The sequence below is a fragment of the Phyllobates terribilis genome, unplaced genomic scaffold (genome assembly GCF_046119375.1).
Source record: "Phyllobates terribilis strain yellow unplaced genomic scaffold, ASM4611937v1 Scaffold_2__4_contigs__length_985480577, whole genome shotgun sequence".
In the NCBI taxonomy this organism is placed as follows: domain Eukaryota; kingdom Metazoa; phylum Chordata; class Amphibia; order Anura; family Dendrobatidae; genus Phyllobates; species Phyllobates terribilis.
In genome coordinates, this window is record NW_027362762.1 from 344,844,742 (window position 1) to 344,867,994 (window position 23,253).

Below are 23,253 nucleotides of genomic sequence, written 5' to 3' on the forward strand. Positions count from 1 at the left end.
GCTTCTACCATTACTAAGTGTTTTAAAGATTTACATTAAATGTGAAGTTTTATTCATACTTGCTTCTTCATCTCTGGAGGATTTCTTTTTGAAGTATTACAGTCTATGGGGCCATTCACATGTCCGATCTTTTTCGTCTGACCGAGTGGTCCATTTAAAAAAATGTAGACCTGTCCGATTTTGATCAAAGATCGAAGGTCAGATCAAAATTGTCAATTTAAGTCTAGGGGCCCAAGAAAAAATCAGACTGCACTCTGATGACATCTGTCATGAAGGAGAAGGTGGAGAAACTTTTTTTTTTCTCCATGTGCCAGAAAAATTGATGAAACTCTGACCACACTCTGATCAAAGTATGATCAGAGTAATACGTACGTCTGAATGAGGCCTTAGTGTTCTGCTTTCCATACCATGGGTCCTGAGGTTGTGGTCAAGCTGAGAACTGTTTTAGGCATTATATGTGACTAACTGCAGAACAATATCCCAGGCAACAGTACATATCAACTCCAAGCTCACACCATCATAGATCTGGGAAGCCAAGTCTTTATACCCATTTCTCTGCAAGGGTGCCATGGGCATCTTGCTGGTTTGAAGACATAACCCACTGTATGAAAAATAGATCTGGACTGGACATCTGCACAGAATTCAACTCATACAGCAATAAAAATGTATTTTTTTTAATGTAAAAACAAAAATAAGAAAACAAGTACACATATTTAGTATCGCACCATCTGGAATGCCCTGAGCTATAAAACACTATTTAACTCCTTCACACACACACCCCCCCCAGCCTGTTTCCACCTTCATGACCAGGCTAAATTCTACAATTCTGACCACTGTCAATTTATGAGGTAATAACTCTGGAACGTTTCAACATATCCCACTGATTCTGAGAATGTTTTTTCGTGACACATTGTACTTTGTTAGGCGTAAAATTTAGGTAGATATTTTTTGCATTTATTTGTGAAAATATCGGAATTTTGGCAAAAATTTTGATAATTTTGCAATTTTCAAACTTTTAGGCTATGTGCCCACGATGCAGAAATGAAGCAGAAAATTTCTGCAGCATTTCTGCATCTCCCTGGCAGAAAAAACGCATGCAGATTGTACATGCGTTTTTCCTGCGTAATACATGCGGATTCACATGCGTTTCCGCATGCGGGTTGACAAGCGCTTTCCAAGCGATTTTAGCATCACTTGGAAAGTGCTTGACAACTAGGTCACACTATATAAATGCATGCAAACAGCATGGATTTATATAGTGTGACCTTTAGAATGGTTAAAAATAAACCTTGATACTTACCTTCCGATGGCCCGGCGTGTGTTGCTGCGCTCCTTCCTGGCTGCCAGCTGATCGCGGGACACTGCACTGATAGACCTGCCGTCACATGACTGTGACGTCAGCGCAGGTCCTTCAGTCTGCTGGCAAGCACAGGGAAGGAGACCGGGGGCCGGCGGAAAGTGAATATAATCTTTATTTTTTATTTTATTCTTTTTTTTACAGGTTATATGGTACCTGGGTGTGGAGGAGAGTCTTCTCTTCTCCACACCCGGGTACCATCCGCACATTAGAACGCTCCAATTACGCAAGTACAGATGCAGTCTTGCGGAATTGGCGCGTTCTAATACAAGTCAATGGCGGAGAAAACGCAGCACTTCCGCAAAATTAATTGGCATGCTGCGGATTTTTGAGCGCTGCATAAACGCTGCGGAAAAATCCGCAGCATGGGCATTGAAAGTGTGGAATTGCATAGGGGACCATGGCAGGAGGCTTACCATGCGTTTCCCAAGCGTTTACGCTGTGGAAAATTCCGCAGCAAAAACGCTTGAAAAACGCATCGTGGGCACACAGCCTTAATGTTTATGTCCTTAAACCAGATAGTTATGCCACACAAAGTAGTTAATAAATAACATTCCCATATGTCCACTTTACATCAGCATCATTTTTGAAACATAATTTGTTTTTTTAGGGTTAAAAGTTTATCAGCAATTTCTCATTTTTCTACAAAATTTACAAAACCAATATTTTTAGGGACCACATCACATTTGAAGTGACTTTCAGGGGCCTATTTGACAGAAAATACCCCAAAGTTACACCATTTTAAAAACTGCACCCCTAAAAGTGCCCAAAACCACATTCAGGTGCTTCACAGAAGTTAGAGCAATGTGAAAGGAAAAAATTAAAATTTTCCTTTTTCCCACAAAATGTTGATTTAGCCCCAAATTTTGCATTTTCAGAAAGGTAACAGGAGAAAATAGACCTTACAATTTGTTGTGCAATTTCTTTTGAGTACGCCGATACCCCATATGTGGGCGCACGGCAGGGCTTGAAAGGGAAGGAGCGCCATTTGACTTTTGGAGCGCAAAATTGGTTGGTATAGATAGTGGATGCCATGTAGCGTTTGGAGAGCGACTGATGTGCCTAAACAGTGGAAACTCCTCACAAGTGACCCCATTTTGGAAATTAGACCCCTCAAGAAACTTATGTAAGGGTGTGGTGAAAACCACAGCTGCTTCACAGAATTTTGTAATGTTAAGCCGTAAAAATGAAAAAATTTTCCCATAAAAATGTTGGTTTTTCCCCAAATTTTTCATTTTCACAAGGGTAACAGGAGAAATGGACACTACAATTTGTTGTGCAATTTCTCCTGAGTAAGCCGATACCCCATATGTAGTGGAAAACTACTGTTTGGGTGCACAGCAGGGCTTGGAAGGGAAGGATCTCTAATTGGATTCTGGAGCTCCATTTTGGCTGGAATGGATAGTGGATGCCATGTCACAATTGAAGAGCCCCTGACATGCCAAAACAGCAGAAGCCCCCCACATGTGACCCCATTTTGGAAACAACCTCTTGATGAATTCATCTAGGGTTGTACTGAGCATTTTTAACCTTCAGGTGATTCACAGAATTCCTTTACCGTTCACCGTGTGGTAAAATTGATAAAGAAACTTTATTCTTCAGGTCAGTACGATTACAATGATACCACATTATATCGACATGTTAAATGCCGCTGTCAATCTCTGACAGCAGCATTTAACATGGCCATGGTGGAAGGAAGTCACTAGTCCCGCCCATCGGCGCCCGTGTCACAAGACCGCGGGTCGCTGTTGGGTTGGCATGACAACCCGGGGTCTGCGGGAGACCCCTGCTGTTGTCATTGCCAGGATGCTATGAATTCCACCCAGCGGTCGAAGTTCATAGCAAGTGAGCATTTCTGCTACACCCAGGCGATCTTTCGCCCTATTCAAAATTAAAAAATAAAAACAAATATACACACATTTTGTATCACCGCGTTCAGAATCGCCCGATCTATCATTATAAAAAATAATTAATCCGATCGGTAAACGGCGTAACGAGAAAAAAATTGAAACACCAGAATTACGGGGTTTTTTGATCGCCGCAACATTGCAAAAAAATGCTATAACGGGCGATCAAAACATTGTATCCACCCCAAAATGGTATCAATAAAAATGTCAGCTCGGCGTGCAAAAAATAAGCCCTCACCCAGTCCCAGATCTCGAAAATTGGAGATGCTAAGGGTTTCGGAAAATTACACCATTTTTTTTTTTTTATCAAAATGTGGATTTTTTTTCACCACTTAAATAAAAGAGAACCTATACATGTTTGGTATCTACAAACTCGTAATGACCTGGAGAATCATAATGCCTTTCAGTTTTAGCAATTCGTGAACATGGTAAAAAAAAAAAAAAAAAACAACTGTGAAATTGCACTTTTTTTGCAATTTCAGCACACTTGGAATTTTTTTTCCCGTTCTCCAGTACACAATATGGTAAAACCTATGGTGTTGTTCAAAATTACAACTTGTCCTGCAAAAAATAAGCCCTCACATGGCTATATTGACTGAAAAATAAAAAAGTTATGGCTCTGGGAAGAAGGGGAGCAAAAACGGAAAATGGCCTGGGGTGAATGGGTTAAAAACTGTTTTACAAGATATTTTTACAATTTTTTTTTACTTTTATTTTATTTTTTTTTACTTGTTTACTCTGTCCCTCTATGGAACTTTTATTACTCTGATCGTTGGTATAATGCATTGCAATGCATTATACGTGTTAGTGCTGCACTAACAGAACAGAACGACTTTTAGGCTATGTTTACACGTTTTTGCTGCGTTTTTTTGCGCAAATCAAAGCTGCTGTTTACAGTGCCAGCAAAGGCTGAGAGATTTCAGAAATCTCATGCACACACACTGATTATTTTTCTTGACTGAATTAGAAAAGTGCTGCTTTTTTTAAAACTGCAGCACATCAATTCTTTCAGTGTTTTTGCAGCGTTTTTTCACCCATAGAAAGCAATGACTAAGTGCAAAAACGCAACAAAAAAGTTGCCATCAGTTTTTGTTACGTTTTTAGTGGAAAAAAATGTACAGCAGTATGTGAAACCCATTTATTTTTGTGATTTTTCTCAAGTTTAAACCAAAATGTCTTGGTGTTCTTACCTGAGAATGGCAGTTGGGATTAGTACAGTTTAATTAAATTAGTGATTTGTGTGAAGCTCTGTAGTCAGAAAAATGAATACGTTTTTTTTTTTTTATAAAATTGTTCTTAGTGTGCAGAGGTAATAAAAACAATAGAAATCTAGCACTGCTGTAATCGTACTGACCCGAAGAAGAAACCTGTCTTATCACTTTTACCAGACTGAATGATGTAAAAATACAATTTGTGAATTGCTATTTTGTGGTGATTCTCCCTATGAATAAAAGCTATCAAAAAATGTTAAATACCCCAACATGACACAAATAAAAACTTCAAATTGGGCCGCAACAAGCAAGTGCTTGTACAGCTCTATCTGCAGAAGAATAGAAAAGTTATAGCCTTCAAAATATCGCTATGCAAAATTTTTTCTTTTTTCAAAAAATCGTTTTTAGTGTGTAAAAGTAGTAAAACATAAAAAAAACCTTTATAAATTTGGTATCGCTGTAATCTTACTGACCCAAAGAATAAAATCATTGAATCACTTATACCGCACGAGGAACAGCGTGAAAAAAAACCTAAAAGCAATTCTTGACCTGCTGTTGGTTTGTTCATTCTGTCTCCCAAAAATCGCAGTATGGCTTGGCGCACATTTATCCTGTGCTCTAAGCTGAGCACTTACACTGGGATTTCGGTGTAAATCTCCGAATAACGTAATTCAGACAAAAAACCCCTGACAGAACATTCCCTATAATGAGACTTCTGGAGTAACTTTAAACTCCATCTGGTCTCTTTCCCCGGGTGTTCCATCTTTTTAGGCATGCAGAAAAGCACAGTCTTTCATGCTTTTGTGCACCTCTAAAAAAAAGACGGTCTCAGAGGTAAGATGGAGTCCAAAGTGTCTCCATCTGCCTCACTATAGTGAACGGTTCTGTCGGAGCATTTCGAAATTAAGCGCTGATGTAAATGATAATTGTAACCAAAGATTTAATGCTGTCCATATTATGTACCCCTCTAATAACACGTCCCCAATCAGTTCCATCATCTGTCAACAGAAATAGGGAGTCTCCATGTTGCTGGTAGCACAAAGGCACTGGAAAAGCGACATGGTTTCCGCACCTAAAATAATTCAGCAAAATCTATGATCCCAAATGCCCCCATCCCTCCTAAACCCCCACAGTGTGACTAAACCACAATTAGCGTCCACATGGCACTACTCTTGTGAGGAGAGCCCACTTAAGAATTTGCTGGGTTCGTTTCACCAGAAGCATAAACTGGGCTCAGTGTGTTGGGCACTACAATAGCATATTTGCAATATTCACTCTGCAACACCAAATGTGTGCTTATTTCTAGAAAACACATATGGAGTCAAAATCATCACTACACCGGTAGATGAATTGCCAGAGGGGTGTAATTTCCAAAATGGGGTCACTTGTGAGGATATTCTGCTTTTCTGGTACCTTAAGGGCTCTGCAAATGGAATCTGTAAACTATTCCAGCAAAATCTGTGCTTCAAAAGTCAAGTAGCGAATCTTCTCTCCCAGGTCCTGCTGTGTGGCCAAACAGTACTGTACAGCCGCATATGGGGAATTGGGGCCTTCGGGAGGAATTGCTCAACTAACTTGGTGCCATTTTTACCTGCTGTCCTTGGTAAAAGTGAAAAATCTGGGGCTAAAACAACCATTTAGTGTTAAAAGTTTATTTTATCTTCATTGCCCAAAGTTATAATATTCTTTGAGACACCTGTGCTATCAACATAGTTTTCACCACCTCTATATGAATTCATTGGGGGGTGTAGTTTGTAAAATTGTGTCAGTTTCCTGTTTTGGCACCTCAATGGGCTCCACCAAAGTGACATGGCATTCGCAAACTGTTCCAACAAAATCTGCACCACGCCTTTCCTTCAGAGCTTTTTAGTGTGCCCGAACTGTAGATTCTGACCACATTGGTATAGACGCACTCAGCTGAAATTGCATTACATATTAGGGGTCCATTTTCTCCTCTTAGCCCCTATGAAAATGAATACTTTGCAGGCTAAATAACATTTTAATGGAAATAAATCATTATAAAATTTTGTGAACCACCTATATGTTTAAAAATATTACTACAGCTTTAGACAAATTAATTTAGGGGTGTAATGTAGTATCCAAAATGGGGGGTCATAGGTAAGGTGTTACCGCCGTTTAGGCATCTCAATTCTTTATGGCACCCATAATCAATTCCAACCAAAATTTAATTCCTTTTCCGAGCCATGTTGTTTGCAAAATTAGTAGTTTCTGACCACATATGAGAAAAATTGTGTTAGAACATATGGGGTCTATTTTCTCTTATTACCCCTTGTGAAAATTAAAACTTTGGGGAGAAAGCAATATTTTAGTGGAAAAAAATGTAATCATTCATTTTCACGTCCTACTGTTATAAAAGTCAGTGAATTACCTGTGGGTTCAAAATGCTCTCTGCAACCCTAGAGGAATTCCTTGAGGGTAGTTTCCAAAATGGGGTCACTTTTGGGGGGTTCTGCTGTTTTGGCGTCTTAGAGGCTACAAATGCGATGTTATCCACAATCTATTCCAGGCAAAATTGGGCTCCAAAATTCAAATAGTGCTCGTTTCCAAGCTTTGCCATGCGCCTAAACAGTAGTTTCTGATCACATATGGGATATCGGCGTACTCATAACAAATTGCACATGCAAATTGCATCATCCATTTTTTCCTGGCACCTTTCCATAAATGAAAAATTTTGAGTTAAAGCAGCATTTTACATATTTTCCACTTTCCTGTGGAGCACATGAAGGGTTAACATATTTTCTAAATGCATTTTTGAATACCTTAATACATTTTTTTTCATGGGTCTTGTTTGTGGGTCATCTGAGCCCCTCTAAGTCATTTCAAAAGGTGGTCCCTATGAACACAAGTTTTTAAAATGTTCAAGTTTAGCCCTTCTTAATGCTAAGAAAAAAAAGATGTTTCAAGAACTATGCTGACATATGGTAAATGTTATTATTAACTGTTTTGTATGGTATTACTATCTATTTTAAGGGTATCAAATTTCAGTTTGAATATTGCAAATTTTTCTAGATTTTTGTCACATTTTAGATATTTTCAGAAATAAATGCACATAATATCAAGCTGAATTTACCAGTAACATAAATTAGCATATATCACAAAAAAACACATCCTCAGAATCACTGGGAAATGTAGAGGTGTTTCCAGAGTTATTACCACATAAAGGAACACGTCAGATTTGAAATATTTGGCCTAGTCAGGAAGGTGAAAACAGGCCTCGGTGGGAAGGGGTTGAACTTCAGCATTGGCAAACCAAAGTGAATTTTAGTGAAATGTACTGGTATATACCACAGTGATATCACCAGACAAAAAATAGCTCAAAGGTAATAAAAATTTGTCACTGACATGTCACTTATTGATGTCTATTCTGCACTGGAGCCTCTGTGGGTAGTCACATGCAGAATAACCCCATTGGTTCAAATCCACTTGAGGACCCACGACTTTTGAGAATATAAATTGCATTCCATTGGAAAGACATGACCCATTCCTGCACAGGAAATATCCTCCAAGTGTATTCCTAAATATGTAACTCAGAAACCCCTTTAAAATGAACCTGTCACGTGAAAAAACACTATTAAACTGCAGATGTGGGGTTAATCTGCAGGTTAAAAGCATTCTGAACCTGCCCGGCACCTGCACTTAGACCGCTGCTGCCAGGAGGAAATGCACTTTATTCCTCCTGGTAGCATTCCGGCTTTAGTTACATAGACGACCCCAGCACTCTGTGTATAGAGTGGCGGCCGTAACAGCGCCCCCCAGCACTGATTGACAGCAGCTCAGTGTTAGGGCTGGCTGCCAGTCAATAGGGGGGTGCGGCTAGCGCCGCCGCTCACTATACACGCAGCGGTGACTTAACCGGCTCCGCCACCATGACTGAAACCGGAACGCTACCAGGAGGAATAAAGTTCATTTTCTCACGGCAGTAGGGGTCTAAGTGCAGGCGCCGGGCAGGTTCAAAATGTTATTACCTTGCAGATTAACCCCACATCTGCAGGTTAATAGCTTTTTTTTAATGTGACAGCTTCCCGTTAAGGAATAAGCCGCCATCCATCTAGAATAAGCTAGGAATGAAAAACAATTGTATTTTTCCTGGGCAATAGAAATAATTGTGATGTTAAGGATGTATAATCCATAGCTATAATTGTAATCCATAGCTATAATTGCATTTCCTACATTCCTATATTTAAAGGACTAACTCTGCTGTGTTTTATAGTTTGGCAAAGCTGGAAGAAGAATTTGAGAAGAAATTCAATAGTCTTCCTCAGTATAGTCCAGTTACGTTTGACCGCAAAAACGTTTCATTGCAGAGGAAGAAGAAAAAGCCCAAAAATGAGCAAGCGGAGGAACTGAAAGTAAACAAAGGTACCAGTGGTTTATATCATGTTATCAATGAAATGTCCTGGTGGCCACCATCAATGTCCTGCTCGGCATGTGGCTGTGATATGTGCTTTTCCCTTTGGAGAACCATAGCCACTAATGTATAGATTTGTACACTTTTTTTTCTCCCATGCAACCAGACCGAGCTATTAAAATATGGAGAGCTATTTATAGGGGTTGCCCAATTAATTTTTACTTTACAAACTGACTTTGAACAGTGTAAAGATAAAAAAAGAACATGTATCTACCAATGTCTCATCACTTCTCCACATCATTGGCAGGGTCGGCATGTAACCACTGCAGCCAATCAGTGGCCACACCAGTGTAGCAACACTGTAGTCACTGACTGGCTGCAGTGGTCACACACCAGCCAACCCATAAGAGGAAGAGTGGAAACTCTGGAGAGACCTGGGCAGTGCTAGGGTATGTACACACGACATCTTTTTCAGGCGGATTCCACCTGAAAAATCACCGCCACAAAAAAATCATAATGCAGAGCAATGTAGAAACGACATTGCTGCGTATATGTTGAGGTATTTGTTACTTTGTTGAACCTCTTCTGGGTTTGGAAACCATGAAGGGGTTACAAGTAGCATGTTCATTCTTCACTAGCTACAGCTTAAATAATAGAATGAAAGATGCCTGCGATGACGCTGCAGGAAAGACACAGCCGGTGGCTTTGTCGTGAAGTTGTTGTGTGCACATACACTTATGGCCAGTGCACACGGTGCAGATTTGTCACGTTTTTTTCTGCGCAGATTTGTGCCAAAACCTGATGCCAGCAAAGTGAATGAGAAACCTGAAGAGTCATACACACGTTGAGTTTTTTTGACTTGCAGATTTGGTTCATAAAATAATGTGCAGTATGTCAATTCTCTGCGTTTTTGACCTATATAATGCACTGAAAAAAAACGCGGCAAAAATGCAAAGTTTATGAGGCTGCGTTTTCCTACCAAGAGATGCAGAAATGGTCAACTTGTGCACATACCCTTAGGCCCCCTTAACATGCACATCTCTCTAGTACTTTTGGCGTCCGTTTTCACACGTGCCGGAGACACATACACACACACTCATCCCCATTATAATATATGGGGCTGGGCACAAGACAATACATACCGCATACTTTTAAAAGTATGTTTTCTCTGAAATGGCGCCGTTTTTCAGAATAAAGCCTGCATGGCTGTAATAACTGAGTCAGCATCTTATCCAGGCAGCATGAATCAGCGGTCAGATTACCTTGAAAAGAAGAACTAATATCTAAAAAAAATATAGATGAGTAAATATTTCTTTCCAGCATATTGCAGTATTGGATGAGATGTGATAACCCCACTGGGATCTTGTGTTGTATTTTATAGCAGCTGCTTTACAGTCCCAGAAGAAGAATCTGTTTCATAAAATCGTAAGCAAATACAAGCAAAAAAAGGAGAAACCAAGCACGTCAGATAAAGGTAAGCATTTTACTGTCATAGCTGTATGGTTACATTAACCCCTCACCCCGAGCCTGTTTTCCCCTTCATGACCAGACCAAATTTTACAATTCTGAGCAGTGTCACTTTATGTGGCAATAACTCTGGAATGCTTCAACATATGCCAGTGATTTATTTTTTTTCGCGACACATTGTAGCACTTCAGGTTAGTGATAAATTCTGGTCGATATTTTTTGCGTTTGCGAAAATATCGGAATTTTAGCGAAAATTTTGAAAATGTAGCAATTTTCAAACTTTTAATTCTTATGCCCTTAAACCAGAGAGTTATATCAAACAAAACAGTTAATAAATAACATTTCCCACATTTCCACTTTACATCAGCATCATTTTTGTTAAACATATTTTTTTTGTTGTTCGGAAGTTAGAAGGGTTAAAACTTTATCAGCAATGTCTCGTTTTTCCAACAAAATTTACAAAACCCATTTTTTAGGGACCACATCCCATTTCAAGTGGCTTTGAGGGCCTATGTGACAAAAAATACCCAAAAGTGACATCATTTTAAAAATGCACCCCTCAAAGTCCTCAAAACCACATTCAAGAAGTTTATTAACCCTTCAGGTGTTTCACAGGAATTTAAAGCAATTTGGAAGGAAAAAAATTAAAATTGTTACTTTTTCCCACAAAAATGTTGCTTTAGCCCCAAATTTAGCATTTTCACAAGGGTAACAGGTGAAAATGACCATACAATTTGTTGTGCAATTTCTCTTGAGTACGCCGATACCCAATATGTGGTGTAAAACTACTGTTTGGGCGCCCGGCAGGTCTCGGAAGGGAAGGAGCACTAATTGACTTTTGGAGTGCAAAATTGGCTAGAATAGATACAGCACACCATGTCTCGTTTGCAGTGCTCCTGTTGTGCCTAGACAGTGGAAAACCCCACAAGTGACCACATTTTGGAAACTACACCCCTCAGAAAATTTATTTAATGGTCTGGTAAGCACCTTGAATCCACAGGTGCTTCACTGAGTTTTAAAACGTTGAGCTGTGAAAATGAAACAATACATTTTTCCCCAAAAAATATTTTTGCCCCACATTTTTCATTTTCACAAGGTTAATGGGATAAAATGAACTTGAGTGTTTGGCTTCACGGACGAGAAGGAGCGCCATTTGAATTTTGAAACACCATTTTGGCTGGAACAGATTGCAAACGCCATGTCACATTTGTAGAGCCAAGAGTCCTTGACATGCCTTCACCTCTTGAGGAATTCATCTATGGGTGTAGTGAACATTTTTAAACCTCAGGCGATGCACAGAATTGTATAACATTGTGCTGAGTAAATGGAGAATTACCATTTTTTTCCACTAAAATGTTGGTTTGGGCCCAAGTTTTTAATTTTCAGAAGGGTTTATGGGAGAAAACAAAAGTTCTAATTTTTTACGCAATTTCTCCTGAGTACACCGATACCTCATATGTGGTCGAAAACTATGGTTTGAGGATGCCATGTCACATTGGCAGAGCCCCTGAGGTGCCAGAACAGCAGACTCAACCATAACTGATCCCACCTTACAAACTACACCTCTCAATTAATTAACCCCTTTACCCCCGAAGGTTGTTTGCATGTTAATGACCAGGCCAATTTTTATAATTCTGACCATTGTCACTTTATGAGGTAATAACTCTGGAACTCGTCAACAAATCCCACTGATCCTGAGATTGTTTTTTCGTGACATATTGTACTTCATGATAGTGGTAAAATGTATTTGCTATGACTTGCGTTTATTTGTGAAAAAATCGGAAATTTGGCGAAAATTTAGAAAAATTCTACAATTTTCTAACTGAATTTTCATGCCCTTAACCGCTTCGCGACGGGCCACTGTAGATAAACGGTGGCGCTTGCTGGGCTCTGTGCAGTGCCGACGTTTAAAAACGGTGGGTGGTCTCGCAGCGCTCGGGACCCCCAGGGTCCTGCAAGCGCTGCGATTCCGGTGCAGAGCGTTAACTCTGACAGGGAACATCATCGGGACCTGATTGGATCAGGTCCCAGTGATGTTAACCCTTTGCTGTCTTCTATATGCCGCGATCTATAGTGATCGCGGCATATAGAAAACAGCAGGAGGAGAGGGGGTCGTCCACTTACCTCTCCGACGGCCCCCTTATACCTTCCAGGACCTGGCGTTGCTATGGCAGCTGGAGGTCACATGACCGCCTCCAGATCTGCCATATATGGTGTCCTGCCTGGCTCAGCCTGCAGCTGAAGCCTGGCAGGACACACTGACTGTGAAAGTCAGCAAAGATCTCATGTAATGTAATACATGTCTTTTACATTACATGAGATCTGTGATCAGAAAAATAAAAATTAATGTCCCATACAGGGACTAAGTAAAAATGTAAAAAAAATGTTTTTAAACTGTTAAAAAAAATCACAAAATAAATAAAAATAAATAAATAAAATATTAAACCAATAAATCCGTATATTTATGCAAAACCAAAAAAAGTACACATATTTGGTATCGCCGCGTCCGAAACAACCCGATCTATAAATCTGTCACACTAATTAACTCCTTCTGTGCACACCGTAATAAAAATAAATAAAAAACGGAGCAAAAAAATATGCTTTTTCCTCATATCGCCAAACAAAAAGTGGAAAAAAATGCGATCAAAAAGCAAAATGTAAATAAAAATGGTACCGCTGAAAACGTCATCTTGTTCCGCAAAAAAAAGCCGCCATACAGCTCCAGCCGAAAAATAAAAAAGTTATAGCGCTCAGAATAAAGCTATGCAAAAAAAATATTTTTTCTATAAAATTGTTTTATTGTGTAAAAGCGCCAAAACATAAAAAAAATATACAGTAAGTGTAGTATCGCTGTAAACGTACTGACCCGAAGAATAACGCTGCCTGTTCACTTTTACCACACGCAGAACAGCATAAAAAAAAGCCTCAAAAAACAATTCCTGAATTGTTGGTTTTTGTTAATTTTACCTCCCAAAAAACGGAATAGAAAGCGATCAAAAAATGTCACGTACCAATAAAAATGTCAACTCGTCCCGCAAAAAACAAGCCGTCACATGACTCTGTCGGCCGAAATATGGAAAAATTATAGCTCTCAAAATATGGCGATGCAAAAACTAGATTTTGCAAAAAAAGCGTCTCTTAGTGTGTGACAGCTGTCAGTTATAAAAACCCGATATAAATCTAGTATCTCTGTAATCGCACCGACCCGAAGAATAAAGTAATCTAATCAGTTATACCGCACGGGGAACGCCGTAAAAAATAAATAAAACCAATTCTTCACCTGCTACTGATTTGTTTATTATGTCTCCCAAAGATCGCAGTAAGGCTCTGCTCACATTTATCTTGCGCTCTGCGCTGAGCACTTACACCAGAGTTTCCTTGTAAATCTCTGAAATACGTGATTCAGACGGAACCCATGATGGAAGATTCCCTGTAATGAGACAGATATAGGCCACTGTGGACGCCGTCTAGCCTGGGATCCCACGGTGTCATTTGTTTTAGGCGTGCATAAAAGTGCGGTTGGCCACAGTTTTGTGCACTTCAGAAAAAAAGGACACCGCTAAACAGAGGCCAGACGGAGTCCAGAGTAACTCTGCTGCCTCATTACAGTGAATGGATCCCGCAGGGGTTTCATCTGAATTACATCACTTGGAAATTTAGATGGAAACCCCGATGTAAGTGCTCAGCCTAGAGCGCCGGATAAATGTTACGTAAAATGTTCCCAATAAAAGCTTCAACTCAGTACTCAAAAAAAGCTAGTCCCCACTCAGGTCTGTCATCTGTTAAAAATATAAGGGACTTCCAAGTTACTGGTAGCAGAAAGGCTCTGGAAAAGCGAAATGGCCCTTGCCCCCCAAAAGAAATTCAGAAAATTTTGTGCTCCCAAATCCAAATGCCTATTCTACAATAATTTGTTCTCCAATTGTCAAATAGCGCTCCGTCCCCCCCAGATCTCACCGTATGGCTGAGCGGTACGATACTGCCACATATGGGGTATTGCCACTTTTAGAAGAAATTGTGTGACACATTTCGGCACCATTTTTACCCATTGCCCTGTGTGAAAATGTAAAATCTGAGGGTAAAACATTTTTTTGTGGTAAAAATATAATTATGCTTTTTTCACTGCCCAATGGTATAAATTAAAAAATACTCACTACTTCCCTACATGAATTCCTTGTGAGGTGTAGTTTACAAAATGGGGTCACTTGTGGGGGTTTCTGCTGTTTCGGCATGTCAGCAACTCTTCAAATGTGACATGGTGTCTGCAACCTATCCCAGCCAACATAGCGCTCCTTTCTCTTCCGAACCCTGCCGTACACCAAAGCAGTGGTTTTCCCCCACATATGGGGTATCGGCGTACTCAGGAGAAATTGCACAACAAATTTCATAGTGCAATTTATCCTGTTACCCTTATGATAATGCAAAATTAGGGAATGAAAAACATTTTTTGTGGGAAAAATGTGAAAATTTTATTTTTATGGCTCAATATTATAAACTTCTGTGAAGCAGCTGGGGGTGCAAGATGCTCACCACACATCTAGATAAGTTCCCTAAGGGGTCTAGTTTCCAAAATGGTGGCACTTGTGGGGGGTTTCCACTGTTTAGGCACATTAGGGGCTCCCCAAATGCAACATGGTATCTGCTAATTATTCAAACAAATTTTACATTCAAAAAGTCAAATGGCGCTCCTTCCCTTCCGAACCCTGCAGTGCACCAAAACAGTGGTTTGCCTCCACATATGGGGTATCGGTGTGTTCAGGAGAAATTGCACAACAAATTTCATGGTGCAATTTATCCTATTACCCTTATGATATTGCAAAGTTAAGGGATGAAAAACGTTTTTGTGGGAAAAATGTGAAAATTTAATTTTTACAGCTCATTATTATAAACTTCTCTGAAGCACCTTGGGGTTCAAGGTGCTCACCACACATCTAGATAAGTTCCCTAAGGGGTCTAGTTTCCAAAATGGTGTCACTTGTGGGGGTTTCCACTGTTTAGGCACATCAGGGGCTCCCCAAATGCAACATGGCGTCTGCTAATTATTCAAACAAATGTTACATTCAAAAAGTCTAATAGCGCTCCTTCCCTTCCGAACCCTGCAGTGCGCCCAAACAGTGGTTTTCCCTCACATGTGGGGTATCAGCGCGCTCAAGAGAAATTGCACAAAAAATTTTGGGGTCCATTTTTTCCTGTTACCACTGTGAAAATAAAAAAAATTGGGTCTAAAGTAACATTTTTGTGAAAAAAGTTAAATGTTAATTTTTTTCTTCCACATTCCAAAAATTTCTGTGAAGCACCTGAAGGGTTAATAAAGTTCTTGAATGTGATTTTGAGCACCTTGAGGGGTGCAGTTTTTAGAATGGTGTCACTTTTGGGTATTTTCTGTCATAAAGACCCCTCAAAGTGACTTCAAATATGATGTGGTCCCTAAAAAAATGTTTTTGTAAATTTTGTTGGAAAAATGAGAAATCACTGGTCAAATTTAACCCTTATAGCTCCCTAGCAAAAAAAATTTTGGTTCCAAAATTGTGCTGATGTAAAGTAGACATGTGGGAAATGTTATTTATTAACTATTTTGTGTGACATATCTCTCTGATTTAAGGGCATGAAAATTCAAAGTTTGAAAATTGCTACATTTTCAACATTTTCGCCAAATTTCCGATTTTTTCACAAATAAACACACTATCATGAAGTACAATATGTCACGAAAAAACAGTCTCAGAATCAGGGGGATCCGTTGAAGCGTTCCAGAGTAATTACGTCATAAAGTGACAGTGGTCAGAATTGAAAAAATTGGCCCGGTCACGAAGGCAAAAACAGGCTCTGGTGCGAAGTGGTTAAATCAGAGATATGTCACACAAAATAGTTGATAAATAACATTTCCCACATGTCTACTTTACATCAGCACAATTTTGGAACCAACATTGTTTTCTTTTGTTAGGAAGCTATAAGGGTTAAAAGTTGACCAGCGATTTCTTATTTTTCCAACGAAATTTACAAAAAAACATTTTTTTAGGGACCACATCAAATTTGAAGCAACTTTGAGGAGTCTTTATGCCAAAAAATACCCAAAAGTGACACCATTCTAAAAACATTCAATGAGTTTATTTAACCCTTCAGGTGCTTCACAAGAATTTTTGGAATGTGGAAGAAAACAATGAACATTTAAACATTTTTTCACAGAAATGTTACTTTAGACCCAATTTTTTTCATTTTCACAAGGGTAACAGGAAAAAATGGACCCAAAATTTGTTGTGCAATTTCTCCTGCGCAATACCCCATATGTGGGGGAAAACCACTGTTTTGGCGCACGGCAGGGCTCGTAAGGGAAGGAGCGCCATTTGAATTTTTGAATGTAAAATTAGCTTGATTAATTAGCAGACTCCATGTTGTGTTTGGGGAGCCCCTGATGTGCCTAAACAGTGGAAACCCCCCACAAGTGACACCATTTTTGAAATTACACCCCTCAAGGAATTTATCTAGATGTGTAGTGAGCACCTTGAACCCAGAGGTTGTTCACAGAAGTTTATAACATTGAGCCGTAAAATACAATTTTCACATTTTTCCCACTAAAGTTTTTGAGCCCCAAATTTTGCATTTTCATAAGGGTAACAGGAGAAATTGCACCATCCCATTTGTTGTGCAATTTCTCCTGAGTAAGCCGATACCCCTTATGTGGGGGAAAACCACTGTTTGGGCACACGGCAGGGATTGGAAGGGAATGAGCACCATTTGACTTTTTGAATTTAAAATTTGCTTGAATAATTAGTAGACGCCATGTTGCATTTGGGGAGCCCCTAATGTGCCTAAACAATGGAAACCCCCCACAAGTGACACCATTTTTGAAACTACACCCCTCTGGGAATTTATCTACAGGATTTGACTCCATGAGTGTATTCCAGAAACAAGCAGCAGTGGATGTTGTGGAGTGAAAATTACAAATCTTCCATTGTAGTGCCCAATACATTGTAGTATCCAGTACATTGTAGTACCCAGTACATACCCAGTATGCCCAGATTGTGCTACTGGAGATATACCCCTTAAGTTAAGCGGGCTCTTATTGCTACAGAAATGCCAAACGTGGATGCTAACTGCAGTTTAGGCACATTTCCTTTTTGTAATTTTTAAAGTGTAAAAGATGAAAATATATATACTTCTCAAAAAAATAAAGGGAACACTTAAACAACAGAATATAACTCCAAGTAAGTCAAACTTCTGTGAAATCAAACTGTCCACTTAGGAAGCAACTTTAATTGACAATCAATTTCACATGCTGTTCTGCAAATGAAATAAACAATAGATGGAAATTATTAGCAATTATCAAGACACCCTCAATAAAGGAGTGGTACTGCAGGTGGGGACCACAGACCACATCTCAGTACCAATGCTTTCTGGCTGATGTTTTGGTCACTTTTGAATGTTGGTTGTGCTTTCACACTCGTGGTAGCATGAGATGGACTCTACAACCCACAGAAGTTGCTCAGGTAGTGCTGCTTATCCAGGATGGCACATCAATGCGAGCTGTGGCAAGAAGGTTTTCTGTGTCTGCCAGCGTAGTGTCCAGAGGCTGGAGGCACTACCAGGAGACAGGCCAGTACACTAGGAGACGTGGAGGGGGCCGTAGGAGGGCAATAACCCAGGAGCAGGACTGCTACCTCCGCCTTTGTGCAAGGAGGAACAGAAGGAGCACTGCCAGAGCCCTGCAGAATGACCTCCAGCAGACCACAAATGTGCATGTGTCTGCACAAACGGTTAGAAACCAACTCCCATGAGGGTGGTATGAGGGACCGACGTCCACAGATGGGGGTTGTGCTCACAGCCCAACACCGTGCAGGACACTTGGCATTTGCCACAGAACACCAGGATTGGCAAAGTCGCCACTGGCGTCCTGTGCTCTTCACAAATGAAAGCAGGTTCACACTGAGCACATGTGTCAGACGTGACAGAGTCTGGAGACACCGTGGAGAGCGATCTGCTGCCTGCAACATCCTTCAGCATGACCGGTTTGGCAGTGGGTCAGTAATGGTGTGGGGTGGTATTTCTTTGGAGGGCCGCACAGCCCTCCATGTGCTCGCCAGAGGTAGCCTGACTGCCATTAGGTACCGAGATGAGATCCTCAGACCCCTTGTGAGACGATATGTTGCGGTTGGCCCTGGGTTCCTCCTAATGCAGGACAAAGCCAGACCTCATGTGACTGGAGTGTGTCAGCAGTTCCTGCAAGATGAAGGCATTGAAGATATGGACTGGCCCGTCCTTTCCCCAGACCTGAATCCGACTGCGCACATCTGGGACATCATGTCTCGCTCCATCCACCAACGTCACGTTGCACCACAGACTGTCCAGAAGTTGGCAGATGCTTTAGTCCAGGTCTGGGAGGAGATCCCACAGGAGACCATCCGCAACCTCATCAGGAGCATGCCCAGGCGTTGTAGGGAGGTCATACAGGCACGTGGAGGCCACACACAATACTGAGCCTCATTTTGACTTGTTATAAGGACATTACATCAAAGTTGGATCAGCCTGTAGTGTGTTTTTCCACTTTAATTTGGGGGGGGACTCCAAATCCAGGCCTCCATTGGTTAATAAATTTGATTTCCACTGATGATTTTTGTGTGATTTTGTTGTCAGCACATTCAACTTTGTACAGAACAAAGTATTCAATGAGAATATTTCATTCATTCAGATCTAGGATGTGTTAATTGAGTGTTCCCTTTATTTTTTTGATCACTGTGTCATTTTTTTGCCTAAAATACAAAGGAAATGTGTCATCTTTACCTTTTAGAGATCATTACATCTTCAACTTGTTTAACTGTTCACCATAACAGTAATTTTTACCAGGGGTGCCCAAACTTTTACATGTTACTGTAAAGTTTGTATATTTTTTATAAAATAGATCTATTTTATCTGATAAGAAAGAGGCATCACTAACCAATAGTGTTGAGCGAGTAGGTTTCATTAACTCTTTCGGCGAGCACGCTCGGGTGCTCGCTGAGTATTTTGGTGTGCTTGGCACTTCTTTTACTATAACCCCAGCTGCAAGTGTCACGGCTGTTAGACAGTTGTGACACATGCAGCAATTGCTTGTTTTCATTGGCTGTAAGCCACAATCATCAACATTAACAGAAATAAACACTTGAAATAGATCACTCTGTTTGTAATGACTCTATATAATATGAGTTTCACTTTTTGTATTGAAGAACTGAAATAAATGAACTTTTTCATGATATACTAATTTAGTGACATGCACCTGTGGAAAGTGTCCCATGCAGTCACCTGCTTCCAATGCATTCTCCAGTACTAGTTGCCTATGTCTCTAAGCAACAGCTGAGTCATCTTACTCTGCTATCATCCAACTGCACCATTCAAAACCAAAAACCACAAAAAAAAGCCAATTATTATATAACCATCACATAGGCAAAATAATAGTGCTTTATTTGTGTTTGCCTTTATATAGTCCTGGGTCTGGTAGCTGGACAGCACCTTTCCTTCCTCGCCTTACGAAGACATGTAGGGGGTTTTCTGTTTCTGCTGCTCCTTCTTGCTTTTGTACTTGCTGTTAAGGATTTCATAATGACTGTGGTTGGGTTGTAGTTAGTTTTACTTTCTATATATAGGCTCAGAGAGCAATTAACCATAGTCTACCTATCAGACTGCTGGATCTATTATTATTATTATTATCTATTTTTGAGCACCCTTGATTCCATTGTGTTGTGTATGTGAGAAGGGGTTACATAAAAAATACAAATATAAATTACAGTCAAGAAACTAACTATGACAGACTGGTACAGAAGAGAGAGGACCCTGTCTTTGTGGGCTTACAGTCTACAGGATAATGGGGAAAGAGACAATACAGTAGGTTGGGGGTGCGGCAGCTCCAGTGGTTGTCATTGCAGGCTGTAAGCTTTCTTGAAGAGATGGGATTTCAAGTTCTGTCTGATGGTTCCAAATGTGGTAGATAATTGGACATGTTGGGGCTTAGAATTCCAGAGGATGGGGCTTTATTTGGGAGAAGTCTTGGAGGCGATTGGGTGAGGACCGTACAAGACTGGAGGAGAGACAGAGGTCTTGAGAGGACTGGAGCGTACATGTGGGGAGTTATCGAGAGATTAGTTCAGAGATATATAGAGGAGACAGATTATGGACGGCCTTGTAGGTCAATGTGAGTAGTTTGAACTAGATTCCTTGAGGAATTCATTGCTTTTAAAGGCCTCACAATACACATTAAATAAAAGTCGTCCAAACACGCTGAGTTTCAATGCCTGATCCTTTCGTTTTCAGGGGAGATAAGCCACTGCCAGAGGTGTCTTCCCCATGAAAACGCATATAGAGAAGGCATATGGAGAAGACTTGATCAAGGCCTAAACCGCTGGTCATTAGGTTTTTAGCTTTTTACTGGATAATTAAGTAATACTACTTTTATTTTACCGTCTTCTTTAGAGTTAGGCTGTGTGCCCACTATGCTGTTTTTAAGCATTTCTGCATCGGCAATTCCGCCTCGGAAACGCTTAAAAAACGCTTGGTAGAAGGTCTGCAATGTTCCCCAATGATAATCCGCATGTGCTGTGCACATGCTGCGGAAATTTCCGCTGCGGATTATCATTGCGGAAAAATCCGCAGCACGTCCATGAATTTTGCGGAAACGCGACGTAATTGCCGCCATTGACTTGCATTAAATCGCATAATATCCGCATTACTACATGTGCATATGCGGATATTAAGCGATTCAATGTGCGGATGGTACTCGGGTCTGGAGAAGAGGAGACTCTCTTCCAGATCCGGGTACCATAGTACCTGTAGTTAAAAAAGAATTAATATACTCACCTTCTGATGGCCCCCGGTCTAATTCTCCGGTGTCTTCAACGGCTCACGGTGGTGTAAAAGGACCTTCCATGACGTCATTTAGTCATGTGACAGGTCACGCGACCGCTGACGTCGGCGGTCGCGTGACCTGTCACATGACTAAATGATGTCATGGAAGGTCATTTTACTCCACCGCAAGTCGTTGAAGACACCGGAGAATTAGACCGGGGGTCATCGGAAGGCGAGTATAATGTTTTTTTTTTATTTTTCACCATTTTATTGTTTTTTTTACTATTGATGCTGCATTTGCAGCATCGTAACTTGGTCACACTATATAACTTGGTCACACTATATAAATCCATGCCTGTTGCATGTAAAATCTGCATGCGTTTTTCCTGCCAGGGAGATGCAGAAAAAATCCGGAGCATTTTTGCATCGTGGCACTTAGCCTTACTGTTTTTTTGTATATTTAAGTTAATGTGTATCATTTTTATTTTTGGTTTAGCCATAGCAGAAGACAAGAACACCACCGATGATTCACTAAGGAGCAATTCCAATCCTATCCCTGCCATTCCAGAGCCTACAGCAACACAGGAACCTCTGGTGGGAAGTCAGAAGAGGAAAGCAAGAAAAACTAAAATTACACATCTGGTTAGGTCTCTGGACTGTCAGCCTTCATTAGCCCCAGCTTTGGGTAAGAAACCCTATTATTGGGGATTTTTCTGTAACAGCTATTATAATATCTATTTGCAGTACTGATATATTGTTCATATAAGTGTCTAAACTTTATACCTCTTTGATTTGCAGTGCACACAGAGAGCCTGCAGATTAAGCTTGTGTATCCCCTTTGGTTTCTTTACTTGCTTTTCTGCTTTGCTGTGCAGCAGTTCACTATAGTACTTCAAGTACCTTCTCCTGTATCAAATTGCATAATATTGACCTACTGAGTTTCTATGCATTTGCTGTTTAATATTGTCCCTCACATTTATTTTAATTAATGACTTGATAAAAATAAAAAAAGGACGAATCCCATGTATATGTTAGAATAAAAGTATACATTTAAAGGGGTTGTTTGGGATCAGGGATTTGATGACCTATCTATAGAAAAGGTTGTAAATAGCAGATCCAGTGGAGGATTGACACCTGGGCCCCTACTGATCAGCTGTTTAGTGCTCTGGCGGCAGCCAGATGTAAACACTTTGAATGGAATGGCGTAGGGTACTAGAATAAGACGAGCTGTACCATCAGGCCCCTATCGTGCTCCTGTCCCGCCACATCTTCACCCATTTTCGTTGAACTGGTCAAAACTCACTTGAAAACATGAAATGTTGCAAAAGTTTTTCTGAACTTCACGTTGCGCAAAAATGTTGCGACTTTTCAAAGTGATTTACAACAGAACATAATCACTTTGATGAATCATGGCCAAAGTGTTTACTTCTGACTGCCAGTGAGAGCGCCGGATGTCTGACCCTAACTAATCTGATATTGATGAACTATCTTGCCCGGGCAACCCCTTTTAAGACATAAAACACATATTTAATCTTTCCAACATGGCTATATTCGGTTTTTGCGTTTTAGTTTTTGCCTCTTCTTCTAAGAGCCATAACTTTTTTTTATTTTTCTGTCGACATAGCCTTATGAGAGCTTGTTTTTTGTGGCTCAAGTTCTATTTTTGAATGACACCATTTATATTATTATGTGCTGTACTGGAAAGCAGGAAAAAAATTTCAAGTGTGACAAAATTGCGAAAAAAGCGCATATTCACAATAGTTGTTTGAGTTTTTTATTTACCATGTTCACTATTTGGTAAAATTGTCCTGGCAATATGATTCTTCAGGTCAGAACTGTTAGGCTATGTGCCCACAATGCAGAAATGCTCAGGATTTTTGCCTGAGCGTTTCTGCATCACCCTGGCAGAAAAAACGAATGTGGATTGTACATGCGGATTGTACATGCGTTTTCCTGCCAGGGACAAGCGGATGTGAAGCGTTCTTCACTTGCATTTCCGCATGCGGGTTGACAAGCGCTTTCCAAGCGATTTTAGCATCACTTGGAAAGTGCTTGTCAACTTGGTCACACTATATAAATCCATACAAACAGCATGGATTTATATAGTGTGACCGAAAGAATGTAAAAAAATAA

At 40.2% G+C, this 23,253-nt stretch overlaps 1 protein-coding gene across 5 annotated transcripts in view; it reads left to right on the forward strand.

The window, feature by feature from the left end:
- BBX (BBX high mobility group box domain containing) overlaps positions 1-23,253 on the forward strand; it is an 86,581-nt gene that overhangs the window by 53,964 nt on the left and 9,364 nt on the right. For 3 of the 5 annotated variants that reach the window (XM_073664593.1, XM_073664591.1, XM_073664594.1), the window contains 3 exons: positions 8,707-8,855; positions 10,226-10,318; positions 21,617-21,805. In XM_073664593.1, the coding sequence (XP_073520694.1) occupies positions 8,707-8,855; positions 10,226-10,318; positions 21,617-21,805 (431 nt within the window). The remainder of the gene's footprint in view (positions 1-8,706; positions 8,856-10,225; positions 10,319-21,616; positions 21,806-23,253) is intronic. The other 2 variants (XM_073664595.1, XM_073664592.1) reach the window with 1 other exon arrangement.